The sequence below is a fragment of the Harpia harpyja genome, chromosome 19, assembly GCF_026419915.1.
Source record: "Harpia harpyja isolate bHarHar1 chromosome 19, bHarHar1 primary haplotype, whole genome shotgun sequence".
NCBI lineage: Eukaryota > Metazoa > Chordata > Aves > Accipitriformes > Accipitridae > Harpia > Harpia harpyja.
Genome location: NC_068958.1, coordinates 6,248,458 through 6,263,286, shown reverse-complemented (window position 1 = coordinate 6,263,286; position 14,829 = coordinate 6,248,458). Strand labels below are relative to the sequence as shown.

Sequence of the window (14,829 nt, the reverse complement as noted above, 5' to 3'; positions counted from 1 at the left end):
GGGCAGCAAAGTGGGGTGATCACAAAGCAGCCAGGCACCGGCTCCCCTCTGCCCCCCCCCCCATTTTCCCACCCCTCAGGGCAGGTGGCTCTGTGGGATCCCCCCCCCCCCCGGGAGGGGGGCACCCCTTGGTGCTCCGTGGAGGCCGATGAGGAGGACAGGAGTGGGGGGGACACGGGTGGGTGACAGCACCTAGCGCAGCCGTGCAGCGGGCTCTGGCCGGGCACACTCTCCATCCCGGCTTGGGGTGCGAGCTGCCCCCCCCCCCCGTTTTCTGCCCGTGAACCCTGCGGGCAGGCTGAGGGCAGAGCCTCGCCGGGGGACGGTGCCCACGGAGGGGACAGTCCTGCGGCAGCTCCGCCTGCCCACGCCCGGCTATAAGGGAGGAGGAGGAGGAGGAGGAGGATGCTCCAGGCACCGGACCGCAGCGCCGAGGGCAGCCAGGGAGTGGGTGAGTGTGGACTTGGCATGGGGGGGGGGGGGAGCGAGGGGAAAGAGTGCCCTTTGCCTTCGGGGACTTGTCCCCTCTGTCCCTGGCTGTCCCCTTTCCACCCCCCCGTGGGTGTCCCTCACCCCTGGGTGCTGGAGAAGGGCTTGCTGGTCCCTGCAGGAGCGGGGCAGTGGGGTGCCAGTCCCTTCCCAGCGCTGGGAGGTGCAGGCTGTAGTCAAGCCCTTTCTAGCTCGGTTTTGGGGTGGGGGGTTCTAACTGAGTCCCATCTCCCTGAGGCGACCCCTTGGGCACCCCCAGGGAGGGGAGCTGGCACCTCGGCCGGCACCACCCTGTGCCCTCCCTGCTCTGCTCTGGGGATGCTGAGAGGCAGGATGGGACCCCCACGGGATGGAGAAGCAGTGCCGAGGCGAACCCCAGCACCAGTAAGCACATCCCCACATGCCTCTGCTGCAGGAACCCCTGGGGAACCTGGCCGTGCTGCCTGTCCCTGCTGCCTGCCCCATCCCGGCCCGCAGGCAGCACTCGCCGGAGCAGAGGTTGTTCTTCCAGCCTGGCTGGCGACCGTAGTTCCTCTCCTTACCAAAGTTTCAAGCTTTTTATTCTCCCCCCCCACCCCCTTTTTTTTTTTATCCTTGGTTTTAAAAACAAAAGCACAATGTTCCTGCGGAGCAGAGCAGCCAGAGTTGCTCTGGTAAAAACCCTGCCCCAATTCACGGAAATTGCTACAGAATAATAATCAGGGCTGAGAAAGTCTCGCCACATTCCCGTTCGCTGAGCTTTATTTGCTCTGATTTATTACCACCTAACGCCAAAACTTCGGGGCTCTCCCTTCCTGGGCAGGCGGGCTTGGCACGAGCCCCGTTTCCGGAGCTGGAAATGCTGGTGGCCCCGCACCGTTCCCGGGGTGCAGGATGGAACCTCAGGGCAAGGTGGTGCCCCAGGTCCTTTGGGCATCGCATGGGCAGCGTAACGTGTCTGAGCTGGCAAAAGTTGGAGACGTTTCCTCTAACCTGCCTCTGGGCCACTTGTGAAGCGAGCGTGCCTGGTCTCAGAGGTGCTTAGTCAGGCTGGCAGCTGCGACAGCGATGCTGGCGGCCGCAGCGGGGATGGGTTTTGGGTGTAAAGGAGGGAATTTGCCCAGCAAGGAGCCGCAGGTGCAGCGTCATGCTTGGGCTGGGTCCTTTCGGGAACTGCGACTGCCTTCCTGTAAATGCCCTGGTAAGAAGGGGAACGGCTGAGCCTCCCCGGGCAGGGGCCCAGCTCAGCACACCCGTGGGGCCCTGAGGGTAGGGAAACACTGGTTGCACAAGCCTGGGCGCTGGGTGCTGCCTGCACCGCTTGCGCAGGCAGCCTGACGGGTGCAGGCAGGCTCAGGGAACCGAATCGTGGTTACGGGGCTGCCAGACCCCTTTGCTCTTCAGTGAGAAACAGGCAGCAGCAGGCCAGATCCTGCACCTGGGCCGGCTCCAAGCCATGCCCCGTGGGTCGCTGGCCCCACACCGCGCTGGCAGGACCGGGGTGCCGAGGCACACTCCGGTGTAACCGCATCCCGCTGTGGAAGGTGCTGGGTGGGCCAGCCTGGAGGAGCTCGGCACAGCACCTTCCCCCCCCCCCAGCAAAAACAGGAGCAGGATTGTGCTGACTTGGCAGCAGCAGCATGAAAGTTGCTCAGGACAGGATTTGGCCGGCTCTGCTGTCCGCCTTCCCCGGCCAAGGGTCAGCTGGCATCGCCTCTTCGTGAGGCCCTGGGATTCACAGCCCTGCTCGGGGACTGCGGGGACAGCCCCGAGACCCTTCCCGCAGCGGGACCCCCCATCCCTCCCCCTGACCTCCGGGATGCCGCATCCTTCACCGTCTCCTGTTGCTGGCAGAAGACCTCGATAACCTTGGCCAAAGGGTGAGAGGCACCGAATTCCCGCATAGGTGTTTCATGCCAGCAGGAAAACACGGGGCAGCACAATTAGGACAAATGCCCAATAAGCATTAATTAGACTTGGGGTTGGGCTGGGCTCTGGGGGATGCTGCCGAGCACCCCAGCCCTGCAGTGACCGCACACCCAGCAGCGCTGGCGGGCGCTTGGGGCAGAGCCGGTGGGTGGCTGTGCCTGTCTCCTCCGCACCGGCCCTGGCGCAGGGCCGCGACGAGCCGGGTCGTGCCCGGGCAAGGCGTCGGGCTGCGTCTCCGCCACAGCCGGGTGCCTGTGTCTGAGTCCCGGACCTTCGGCATTGCAGGGTGCTTGCAGAAAGCGGAGCAGGCTGTGCCAGGGTTGCCAGAGCGAGAGCTGCGTGGAGCAAAGGTAAGAGCAAAGCGGCTCTGATGGCTGCCCCAGCCTCCCCCATCACTTGGCTGCTGCAGGGTGCCCTCCTTGGCTGGGAGCTGCAGCCCTGACATGGCCATGGTGCCATGGCTTTTCCTCCGGCCCCCAGCCCTCCCCTTTGCTCCTTGCAGCCCTGGGAGGGCTCTTGGTCCCATTGATCCCTCCTGATGCGGCGGCGTGTCCCCTCCTGTGCCGCCTGCTGCTCACTGTTCCCAGCCTGGAGCTCCCGGCAGAAGAGGGAGCTCAGCCAGACCTGGGCTAAGCACGGCCCGGCTTCATGTGCTGCCCACGGCCCTGGTCCCACGGGAGCACCCAGCACCTGATGGCAGCATCTCTCGCTGCCCATGAATGAGAGCAGCATTGGGAGCCCGTGTTTTAAGTGGAGAGCTTGTCCCGGTACCGGCAGCTCCACCACACGCTCCTCTACCGACTCAACCACTACCAGCCCTGAGTGTTTAGTTTGCCGTGAGCTTTGCTTCTTGCCTCCTGGTTATTCATTCCCTGGATGATGTTTGTGTCGCCTAGAACGCTCCAGCACCCGTCTGGACCGTGACGGCCCCGTGGCCAGTTCAGGGACACGGGGGAGGGTTTCACAGCTGATGGCTGCAGCATCCCTGCACTCAGCAAGGGCAGGGGCTGGGGCCATCGTGCACCCCTTTTCCTTTGCTTTGTCAGCGCCATGGCTCAGCCCAAGGGCACGGTGGTCCTCGCCTACAGCGGCGGCCTCGACACCTCCTGCATCCTGGTGTGGCTGAAGGAGCAGGGCTACGACGTTGTCGCCTACCTGGTGAGCTCCGCGCCGAGCCCTGCCGCATGGACGCTTCCCCGGGGGCTGGGGATGGAGGGGACGCTGGACCAGGGGTCTGGGGACCTGGGTGGATGATGGGGGTCCTGGTGCATGTGTGGCCATGGTGGTGACCCTGCTCTCGCTGGTTAACCATCGCCCAGCCCGGGTGCTGCTCTGCTGAGCTGCCAGCCCTGTGTGGCACAGCCTGTCCCTGCCAGCAAATGATCCTCCGCTAATGAGGACAGCGCATCGGGGCAGAGTCACGGGGCTTAGCAGAGGGAGATATGGCCCCGAGGTATGCTGTCTTGGGGGGGAACCCCCCTCCTGCCCGTCCTGGGTGGCCTCAAGCCTGGCCAGCACAGGCTCTACCATGCCGTGCATGATGCCCCAAGCCAGGCTGGGCTTGCACTGCGTTTTGTGGTCTCCTTTCAAACTCAGTCTGGTTTTTTTTCCCCCTTCCAGGCCAACATCGGGCAGAAAGAAGATTTTGAGGCAGCACGAAAGAAAGCACTGGCACTGGGGGCCAAGAAGGTAACGGTGTCCCTCCCTTCCCGTGCCCATGGGGCTCTGAGCTCCCCCTGCTCCCCGCCGTGGGGCTGAGCCTTGGGGTCTCGTACACACCATGGCTGGGGCCACTGCAGGGGCTGGGGGGGCAGGACAGTGCCAGTGAGGAATTCCTTTCCCAGAGGTTTTGCATCAAAGCTTTTCAGCAGCATCTAGGAAAGGGGAGGCGAAGGGACCCTTCACTGCACCGTCCCCAAAATCCCAGAGGAGTGGGATTCCCCCCTGCCCCAGTCACCGTCCCATGACAAGGTTTCCTCCATCCTGGCAGGTTTACATTGAGGACATCAGCAAGGAGTTCGTGGAGGAGTTCATCTGGCCGGCGGTACAGGCCAACGCTCTCTACGAGGACCGGTACCTGCTGGGCACGGCGCTGGCACGGCCCTGCATCGCCCGCAAGCTGGTGGAGATCGCCCAGCGGGAAGGAGCCCAGTATGTCGCCCACGGGGCCACCGGCAAGGTGAGGGAGGACGGGGGCACTGGGGCAGGGATGGCACGGGGTGCTTGGAGCGGGGGGGACCCGGTCAGTCCGTTGGCTAAGCTGTGGGTGCCAGGAGGAGTGCACCGGGTGTGTTTTGGGTGCTCTGCGGGGCTGTGCAAAGCCCAACCACGTTTCAACACTTCCTTCTCCCTTCTGGGATTTCTGTGCCTAATTTCGGTTCCCTCTCCCTGCCGGGAAGGCTCGGATCACAGCCAACCCTCCCACCCCCACACTTTCAGCAGCAGCTTTTTAAAAACTGCTACGGACAGGGGCTGCCCGGGCCAGGAGCCGGCTGGGGCTGAGTTTTGGGGGACCCCGGGCAGGCTGCGGCCGTCCCCATCCCTGTCCCCATCCCTGTCCCCATCCCCGGCTGTCCCTGTCGCCGCTGGCCGCAGGGAGGACACTTTGCCACTAGAGGCAGCCAGAGACCGTGGAAAGGATGCTCGGGGCCAGCCCCTGCCCAGAGAGGGGCAATCCTCCACGGGGAGCGTGGGGGGGGGACGGGACGGGACGTGGGACCTGCGAGACGTGACCGTGGGTCCCCCCCGTCACCTCCAGCCCCCACCCTCACGCTGCCCAGCCCGGTGCGGGGACACCTGGGGCAGGGTGGCACTGTCACCAAAGGCTTCTGGGGGGGCTTTTGGGTGCTGTGCGTGCACCCAGGACCTGCCGGATGCCCCCTCCATCCCATCCCACTGGGACCCAAAGCATAGACCGTGTCCGTCTCGGTCTAGGGGCAAAGGCGAGGAGCCCACCTGGAGGGGTCTCAGTGCGAGGGGCTGGGTTCGGGTGTCCCCAGCTATGGTGGGGGGATGTTAGATGCAGCCAGGAGATAGCCAAGGGCCATGCCAGCACCGGGGAGATGGGGCAGAGGGGCGGCTGGGGGGGACTTTGTGGCTGAAATAACTCTTGCTCCTGCTGCGATGGGTTCCCCGCACCCCTTCCCTGTCCATCTCACCCGATGCCAGCAGCCCCCTCTTGAAAGCCCCCGCTCAAGGGTGCCTTGGAGTAATGCACCCCCAACGCGACGATGTCCCCTCCGCTCCTGGGTACCACCAGCGCCGGCCGTCCCCGCTCGCAGGGGCAGCCACGGCCGCTCCCCAGGCTCTGCCTGCTCCCCAAGCCATTAAGCCGCGGGCGCAGGCAGGGACCGACTGCGGGTAACTCGACCCGGCTGCACCCCGTCCCCGGCTGAGGCCACGGTGTCTTAAATGTGGGCCATCTGCGGTGTCCCCGCTGCCGGAGCAGATGGACTTGTTTTGGGCCTGTAAGGGAAATGAGTGCTTTGGTGGATGTACTTGCCTGCGTGTAATAGTCCTCGGGGATTTCCCAGCCCTGCCGTAAATGTATCCTCCAGGCTGGGGCCAAGAAAGGGGGGGGGGGGTTGTCTTTACGCCCCTTGGTGCTGGTGGAAAATAGGCTTTGGTGAGCACTATTCCCTTGGAAGTGCTAATAACTCCCAGGCTCGCCCCTCGCCCTTTCCTGACTACCTGGCCTCATTAGCAGGACCTCGTCAGCATGGGCCAATTAAGATAAAGGGAGGTTCAGAGCTATTTAATTATGAGCTGCTGCATCCTCCTGGTCACCATGGTCTTCCCTCCCCCCACTCACCTTGCCCTCTCCCTCCACGTGTCCTCTGATGCCTATTGCGGAAAAATACCCAAATCTGGGTTTCTGCTGGTTCAGTTTTTAGGAGTGTCAGCCTAGGGGAGAGCACAGCTCTTGGGTGACTCTGGGGTCCTGGAGCCAGGTGAATGAGCTGCATCGGGGTTTTGAACACCCAGCTCTCAGGAGCACCAGAAAAGGTGGTTTGGGGTTCAAACCAGCTATGGAGAGGGACCAGGAGTGACTCCGCAGGACAGAGCCAGCCCAGGTCCTGGCACCCACTACCCCCTCCTGCCACTCTCCGTGCTGGGAGAGATAGATGAGTCCTTAGCCTCAGGCCTTGCTTTTCCAGTGGAAATTGCCAGCATTCCCATCCCAGTGGCATTACTGGGAGAATAGGTGTGATCCCCCTCCTGCACAGAGCCCCTTGGTCTATGAATCCTGGGTAGCATCAGCCAGACGTTCCTCTTGGCTGGTGGCTCTTGCAGGGATTTGCAAATGCCCCGCTCAGCCCAGGGTCTCCCGAGCCATGGGCTGGGATGCTTTTCCCAGTGGATATAGGGCAAGTGGCTGTCCTGTGCTGGCTGGAGCTGAGACCCCGAGACATGTCCCCTCTAGCTCTCTGCTGAGGGGATTTTGGTCCTGTCCCTGCGCAGGGAGAGCAGCCGGGAGCAGGGAAACGATGGGTCCTTGCCCGCCGTCCCTGAGGTCTCCAGCATTGCAAGGGGAGCTGATGCTGTAGCCGAGCAGCGTCTCACAGGCCATACACGTGTGCTGTCACACGCATGTGCACCGCCGCACACGTGTGCACCACTGCACACGTGCTCTCCCAGCGTCCAGCAGCCCCTGAGCCTTCCAGCTCCCTGGATGAAGCCGTGGGGCTGTAGCGCAGCCGGGAGCTGCTGTTTTGTCATCTGCACTTTTAATGCTACTGCTGTTTTGTTTTTTTTTTTTTTTTTAACAGTTCTCACTGATTTTGCACTTTCTTCCTGCAGCCCTGCCAAGCCACATTCCTCTCCCGAGGATGCTGTATGGCCCTGGGCGAGCTGGTCCAGGCACGAGGCCCCATTCCCCCGTCAGTGGGATCGGGGTGGGGGGCACCCACCTCCAAGCCTGCCCCAGTGTGGGGTGACCCCTCAGCATCTCCCATCTGTGTTTCAGGGCAATGACCAGGTTCGGTTTGAGCTCACCTGCTACGCTCTGTGTCCTAAGATCAAGGTAAGACACCCAAAATTGTCCCTTGGGGCCCCACCACCGGGCTTCTGGCCCCCTCCCCAGCTGGTAGGGAATTTTGGTTTAACACCGAAGTGAGCGGCCGTGCCTCGCTTTAACAAGCTGCCAGCTGCACAAAGCGACGTTTTGGCATTTGAGGGGACTGTAATGATCCTTAATTGACCTATTTTTACCCCAAACACCACGAGGCCACGGAGGAAACAGTACTAAAGCAGCTGCTGGATAATCGATGCTGCCTGTTTGCCCCTTGCATCCAGTGCCTTGTTAGGGTCAGGGGTTTGGGTTACTCCACCCTTGCGCAGGGAGATTAAATTTCGGCTGGGGGACCGGCAGCCCATGGGTCCCCGCTCCCCAGGGCTGCCAGGAACCCTCGCCTGCGGGGAGCCCAGGGGGGTGCCGAGGGTCAAAGGGTGCCCAGGGGCTGCAAGGGGGCTGGGGGCTTCTCGTCTCATGCCCCTGCCCTCCCACCAGGTCGTCGCACCGTGGAGGCTGCCCGAGTTTTACCAGCGCTTCCCTGGGCGCCGCGAGCTGATGGACTATGCCAAGGTAGGATCTGGCGCGGGGTGGCCGTGGGATGCTCCGGGTGGCCGTGGGATGCTCCCCACGGCTTGGCGGGTGACAGCAGCAAGCCCTGCACAACATCCCTGCAGCACCACGCTGGAGCCTTCTGGTTGGGGTTTTATTTCCCCTCTATTTTTTTTTTCTCCTTCCTTTCTAAAAGCCCCATAATTACGTGGCTATTAATGGTAACCCGCTTTCCAAGGAAACGGGTCCCAGCTCCCTGACTTGCGTAACAGACAAAGCAAATACGTTCGCCTTTGTTGTCCCTTCCTTTTTGAAGTACAAGTTGCAATAAAACATATTAGAAGTTTTGCATCAGGTTTTTACGTGCCCACCAGGGTACCTTTCTTTTTTAGCGACTTCATGGAAATGCTTGACAACTTGGCTCAATCAATCAAAAGGGAAAAGGCAGCTCTGTGCATAAACCAGAAAATTGCTTCAGTTTTTAAATAGCTGCCGTCGAGGCTGCCTGGGTGATCTCTGGGAAGGCGAGGTGCGGAGCCGGAGGGACGTGGCGTGGGGCGAGGAGCCCTCCGAGCCCATTAGGGCCGCCGAGAGCAGCGTGTTGAGGATTGTGTTTGCCATCTGCCGTTGTATTATGAAGGGGCGAGTTTACGAGAGCTTTCCATATGTTGCCAAACAAATTGTCAAATAGGGGAGTTATTAAGAGTGCCGCGGTTTTATTATATGGAAAATGGAACATGTGTTTTGGGTTTGGAGGTTTTGTTTGGGGTTGGGTTTTTTTGTTTGGAAAGGGGGAAAAAGGGAAGTGAAATGGATTGGGGCCCTGTTCAAAGAGAAAAGGTTGGGGTTGAGGGTTTGTTGTGCCTCTCGGTCTCTGGTTATGTCCAGCATTAAAAAAAAAAAGGTGGGGAAGGTCCCTTCTTTTTCGCACTCGGGAGAGGGAGATGTGTGGCCAGGTCCTTTCAGCACCTGGATGCGCTCGCCTCGGCGCTCGGCGGGTTTTGATGCGATGATGTTTGGGGATCGGTTGCTGTCAGGGAAAGCGGGGATCCATGCCACCGCGGCAGAGCTCTTGCCGTCAATTCGCTGCCTGCGGGCTAGAGCCAACCTTGCTCCGGCAGCAAGCTGCTTTGGTGGCCACTTCATCCCCACAAACAGCCGAGGCTGAAAACACCTTACTGAGAAAGGTGAAGCTCTCCTGGATGCTGCTCCAGGATGAGCCATTGCTGCGGGCAGAGCCGGGTGGAACGGAGCTCGTTGGGGCTGTGCTGCCGGGGCTCGGTGGACGTTGGTACATGGGTCCGGACTTGGAGGATCCCCTCTGAAGTGATAACATGGAAAATTGCCGTGGGGCAAGGATGGGCTGGGGAGCACGGGCTTCCTCAGCTGCCAGGAAGAGGCAAGAGGGCAGGGGGCTGCCTGGGAATGTGAATCAACGGGGGCCTGTGGTTCACGATCAGTGGGTATTTGGGTCTGAAAAATGCGTTTACGCGTCCCAGGTGAGATGGGTGTGAGCGATGGCACGGGGAGAGCCCATCAGAGGGGACGGCGTCCCCCAGCCCCGCGCGGCTGAGTGCGGCCCCTCAGGGTAAACAGCCCTCAGCGTTAATGGCTTGGCTTTAATTAACTAAGGTGAAATGTCCTCTGCCAACATCCACGAGGGTGCTGGGATGAGGAGGAGGGGGTAGGTGCCGATGGGAGCGTGGTCTGACCCCAGGCGGGGTTGAGGTCTGTCCCGCAGCCCTCGGTCTCCCTTAGCATTATTTGGTGGAGCCTTGGGGGGTTGGGAGGCACCTGTGGCTCGGACACCGTCCGAGGGTTGGGACAGGGAGAGGCATCTTCTCGCTCTTTCCTGGAGAAGCCAGGCGATCCCTGGCACTTGCACCCAGCAGGCAGCGTTTTGCCCTCCCAGCAAGCCCATGCTTGTGTTTTGAAGCCCACGTGAAGTGTTGATGTGCTCTGCCTGCTCTTCCCCGTGGGCAAGGTCTGCGGGCAGGAGAGCAGGCGAAGGCTGTCCAGCACCCACCTCCAAAGCCTGGGACGGGGATCCCGGAGGGTCCCACACTGGGAGTACGGTGTGGGACCAGCAAACCAGGACCCATGAGCCTAGGGCAATGTCACCCCAGGAGCGGGGCTGATTTAGTCCCTCTGCAGCCTTAGGAGGTATCTCAGAACCTTGTTCCCATCTCAGGTGATGGGTTGATGACCATGATTTAACAACCACAAGTGTTTCCTTCTCCTCTTCTCAGAAAACAAGGAGCTTCTGCTCAACCCCACCTCCTCTGTTCCTGGCCGAGCCCTTGGCTGATGTCCCTGCCGTGGTGACTCTGCAATGCCAGAGCTGCCCGGCAATGTACGGGCTGTGCAGACACACCGAGGCACAGTGGGAACCCGGAGCCGCCACCGCCGCCTCCATCCCGCAGCCGGGACATTGCGGCTCGGCATGCCGGCAGGGTGGGCGACGTCCCCGCCGGCTCCGGTTGTTAGCTCGCCGCCGTCGCCTCTCCTGCTAATTCCCCTGCGTATTCACCTCGTCTTCACAGGCAATTTCCCCCATTGAAATGTCAGCGGATAATTGAGCGCGCCGGTGACCTTGTTAGGGAGCTGGGCCCGGCGCTGTGTGCTGCGCTGGGGAGGCAGCCGGTGCGGGGCCGTGCGTCCCCGGGCACGGTGCGCTTGGGGTGCCAGGGCTTGGGAGAATGCCTGCCACCCGTGTGCCGTGTGTCTGCATCGCACGAGGCTGTGGGGACGCGTGTGCTGTCCCCTCGCGGCAGAGCATCAGTCCTGGTTAGGGTGGAGAGCATCCTGTGGTTTTGGGGACTTCTGTCCCCATGTCACCTCCCCTTGACGAGGAGCTAAGCTGGGGGAATGCACTGTTGTGGAGCTAGAAAAAGCACACAGTGTCCGTGCTGACGTCTCCATCGCTTGGGTTCGTGGGGTGCTCTGGGGGCTCTGTCTCAGCTTGTGGCAGGGCTGGGGCGGCCGTTCTCCTCCCAGTTGCGCTGTGTCCCTGATGTCCCCATCGAGGTGGCCCTCGTGGTGGGAGCTGATGTTACCCACGGTGAGGGACACGGACGTCCACCTTGCTCCGTGCTGCCTTGCTGGTGGCCATGGGTTGTGCCTTTGCGCTTTTGGGGCTGATCCCAGCAGAAGCCGGTGCTGGTGGGAGCTGGATCTTCCCGCAGGCTGGCTCACCTCTGCTCCCCTTCTCTTGGCAGAAACACGGGATCCCGGTGCCCGTGACGCCCCAGACGCCCTGGAGCATGGATGAAAACCTCATGCACATCAGGTGAGAGGCCAGGCGGGTGGGGAACTCCTGTGGGGTGAGGAAGCAGAGCATGGGGCCCCCATCCTCCTGTCCTGCATGGCCAGGACAGCCCTTTGCATGTCCAGAGTCCCAGGCTGCTCTACCACGTGCTGGCCAAGGGTGACCCCAAAACCTCCAGCCTTCCTTTCTGCCCAGTTGTCCACGTCCCATGTGGCAGCATCCATCTCCTGGGCTCTCCCAAGCCTGGCGCTCCTTGCAGGGTTGCTTCTAAAAGCCCCTGGAGATCCATAACACGTATTTACGCCCATCCTCATGGGGTGGTTGGAGTGGGGAGGTCTTCCCGGTGGGTTTGGGGGTTGCAGGTTGCAGGTGCTGCAGTGACTTCTCTCTCCTTCCCTGCCTGCTGCAGCTACGAAGCCGGGATCCTGGAGAACCCCAAGGTAATCGATCACGGCAACCCGGCCGGCATGGCAGCCACAGGGCCGAGGGCGTCTCGTGTATTTGCAGCCTAATTGGAAATTTCACGGCGGGCCGCGTGCGGTGGGGAGGCCTTGCCGCCCACCCCGGCCCCTCCACATCTCCCGGCACGTTAATTGCTGCCGGTGTAAATAGGGGAAGGGACCATTTCAAGGTGACACTGGAGGGGACAATGTCATGGGGCAGCAATAAAGGAGCAATTAGACAGATGAGGCGCTGGTGGTGGGTGACGGAGGTCCGGGCTGGCCCCTGCAGCTCGGGTCCCCTGCCTGTGCCTGCCGCTCGCCCAGCCCTCCTCGCTTTGCCGTCCCCACTATCCAGGGGGAAGCAGTAAAACCTCCGCATGCGTGGGGTGGTGCATGGAGACCCCAAGGGCACCCACGGGACCCCCAGTTCCCCGGGCAGCTCTGGCTGCCGACGGGGCCGAGAGCCCGGTGGCGGTGGGTGCTGCGGCCGGGTGCTGCGGGCGAGCGCGGCACGTCGCTCCGGGAAGCGTGGGCCTGGCCCTGGCTGCCTCCGAAGAGCGCTCGTGGTCCGGCTGCCTGCTGGCCCCTGCCTGCGCTGTTCATGCTCCAGCGGGTCACCACGCTCGGCGGCTACTGAAACTATCCATCAGCGCTAATTAGACAATCCGGGGAGAGGAGGGGGAGGCAGGCGGAGAGGGAGAGGAGCCGGCTGGAGCTCAGCGCCCGCAGCCGGCTCACCGCGGCTGGGCTGGCGCGTGCCTGCGGCGGGGGCGTGAGGAAGAGGAAGGTGGAGAGGGGGTCCCGCTCCCCCTTTGGTGCCCTCCGGAGGGGTGTCTGCAGGTCAGGCTTTGCAAAGCCGGGCCCTCAGAGGGGGTGTCCTCCTCCAGGAGAGCGGTTGGCCCAGGGATGGGCTTTCGTGCCTCTAGCTGGAGCTAGCAAGGGACTGACCCGCGCCCTTCCCAGCGCACCCATCCCGACCCACCCCTCCGCACCCAGCCCCTCTCCTCTTGGGGAAGACCCCCGGTCCGGTCCCGAGGCTCCGCCAAGCCCGCTTCCTTCCCAAAGCCGGCTCAGAAAATGGGGCCGACCGGTGCCCTGACCCCATCCCCGAGCATCCTCCGCTCGGGCACCTCTTCCTCCGCCGGTACCGGGAGGTGGCTGCCCGGAGCGCGGTGTCACCACCGTCCCCTTCCCCGGCCTGGGAAGCGGTGCCGGGCACCGGGGCGGCCGCGGCAGGATCCGGGGTGCCAGGCACGGCGGGCTCCCCTCCCCAAGCCCCCGGGACCTGCCAAACGCAGGGATTTGAAAGCAGATGGTTGAGCTATTTTCTGCCTCTGTGAGGCCCGATTGAAGGGCAATGAGGCAGCTAATGCGGAGAAAGATAGAAATTTACTTGCTTTAACTTCATATGGCACTCTGAAAGAGTTCATTCAGTCCCGGGCACAACAATATCAGCCGGATGAATAAACCATTTGCGGCATCGATAGCTCTGCATCATGGTTTACTTCATGGACCATTTGCTTCCAATTTCTTCTCTTCTTGCCCCGTTTTTCTTGCTTCTTTCTTCCCCCCTCCCTCTCTCCCTTTCCACACACTCTTCCTTTTTTTTTTTTCCCCTTTTTTTTTTTCTTTTCCCTTTTTTTTTCCTCTCTCCCCTTTAAAGATGACATTGCAGGACTAGCCCCCCTGCGGGGAGGGATAAATAGAAGGCATTGATACACTGCAACAAACTATTTGTCATTTGAACTGTGCTTTTAGGAGAGAGAATAAAAAGAGGACAGACTCGCACCGTAATGATGGAATGCAAGCCAAATGTCACTTTTATTTCTATTTAGTTATTTTATTTAATAGGGGTTTTCATAGTTGGCTCGGAAAATTGGAAACTACCTGACTTTGACTTCCAATGTTTAGTAAAGAGTTTTTAATACTTTCCGGTATTTTTTCCCCTCCCGCCCCCCATCTTTCCTTTTGAACTCAAAGTTTTTCATCATCTCTCACGGGTTCGTCTAGTTAATAAGTGTGATCAGGGCTAGGAAAGGCCAGACGATGTAAAATTGAAATCCGCAGCCCGTGTAATTTGTGCGTGTGCGCGCGCAGGGGGCACGGGAGAGGCACGCCTGCAAGTGCCTCTTGTTTAAAACAAGGGAAAGGGGCAAAAAATGAGATAAAATGGGAACCTGAGGGTGGTTTTGCTGCAGTGTGTGCTGGGGTAGTTATGTCTGTATTCCCAGGATTCGGTTGCGGTTGCTGCTGGGATGTGTGCCCCGGGATTTGGGGTGAGGTGAGGGGGGTCCCCCCGGTGTGGAGGGGGCGGCAGGGGTGCTCGCAGCCGGGCGGCCTGCCTGCGGGTGCTGGCAGTGATTGGGCTTTGCTCTTTATTGGACCAAAAAAAAAAAAAAAAGAAAAGGAAGTTTTCACTGAAAGGCTTATTGCCCATCTTTACAAATTTTAGATGAAAACTTCTTCTGAAGAGAAATTAATTTTCCCTTAAAAAAGCTTAAAATTTTTTTCCAAGCAATCACTTTTGCTTTTTTTTTTTCCTAGCTTGCTTTCTACTTTGTCCTTTTTTTCCTTGCTGGAAAGGAGGATAAGGGAGGAAAAGTGAGCAGGAGAAGAGCTGTGCTTTAAAAAGGAGAGGAGAAACAGGGGGAGCGTGGGCCAGGCTGTGGGTGGGTGGGTGCAGGCAGCGCCCTGGGTGCAGGCAGGACCCCGCTGCTCAGGGGGTGCCCAGAGCTCCAGCTCTCACCAGCTGGGTTTTGTGTGGAAATACCAGTTTACCATCCCTTAAAACATTTGCAGGAACTGCTCAGTTTGGAGAAACTCCATCCGAGCTGCTTGCACAGGGGGTTTTAGGTCGCTGGGACTCCTCAGCCGGAGGATCCTTTGCAATGTTCCCTCCGATATCGGCCAAGGACGGCTTTGGCCCAGCTCGGCTCTGCAGTTCATTTCCTCGGCTCTGTCTGCCTTTCCACCACATTGCGCATGCCCTGGGTGCTCCGTGCCTCAGTTTCCCTCCCTTCCGTCTCCCGGAGCTGCGGCTGGGTGGGGGATCCCTTTAGAGACAGGACTTTGGAAACACCGCTCGGAAAGTGTTTTGGGGTCAGCATGCGCAGTCACGTCGTGCGTGAGTGCCGAGGGGGGCACGCGAAATTGCAAAG

The 14,829-nt window shown here is 60.7% G+C and overlaps 1 protein-coding gene across 2 annotated transcripts in view; it reads left to right on the top strand.

The window, feature by feature from the left end:
- The first annotated feature begins 366 nt into the window (after positions 1-366).
- The window catches only part of ASS1 (argininosuccinate synthase 1), a 29,195-nt gene continuing 14,732 nt past the window's right edge, over positions 367-14,829 (top strand). Inside the window, exons 1-9 of one of the 2 annotated variants that reach the window (XM_052815538.1) lie at positions 373-451; positions 2,683-2,747; positions 3,444-3,555; positions 4,018-4,086; positions 4,388-4,576; positions 7,364-7,420; positions 7,907-7,981; positions 11,179-11,249; positions 11,638-11,668. In XM_052815538.1, the coding sequence (XP_052671498.1) occupies positions 3,448-3,555; positions 4,018-4,086; positions 4,388-4,576; positions 7,364-7,420; positions 7,907-7,981; positions 11,179-11,249; positions 11,638-11,668 (600 nt within the window). In that variant the 5' untranslated portion in view covers positions 373-451; positions 2,683-2,747; positions 3,444-3,447. Of the gene's footprint in view, positions 452-2,682; positions 2,748-3,443; positions 3,556-4,017; positions 4,087-4,387; positions 4,577-7,363; positions 7,421-7,906; positions 7,982-11,178; positions 11,250-11,637; positions 11,669-14,829 lie in introns of both variants that reach the window. The other variant, XM_052815539.1, reaches the window with a different exon arrangement.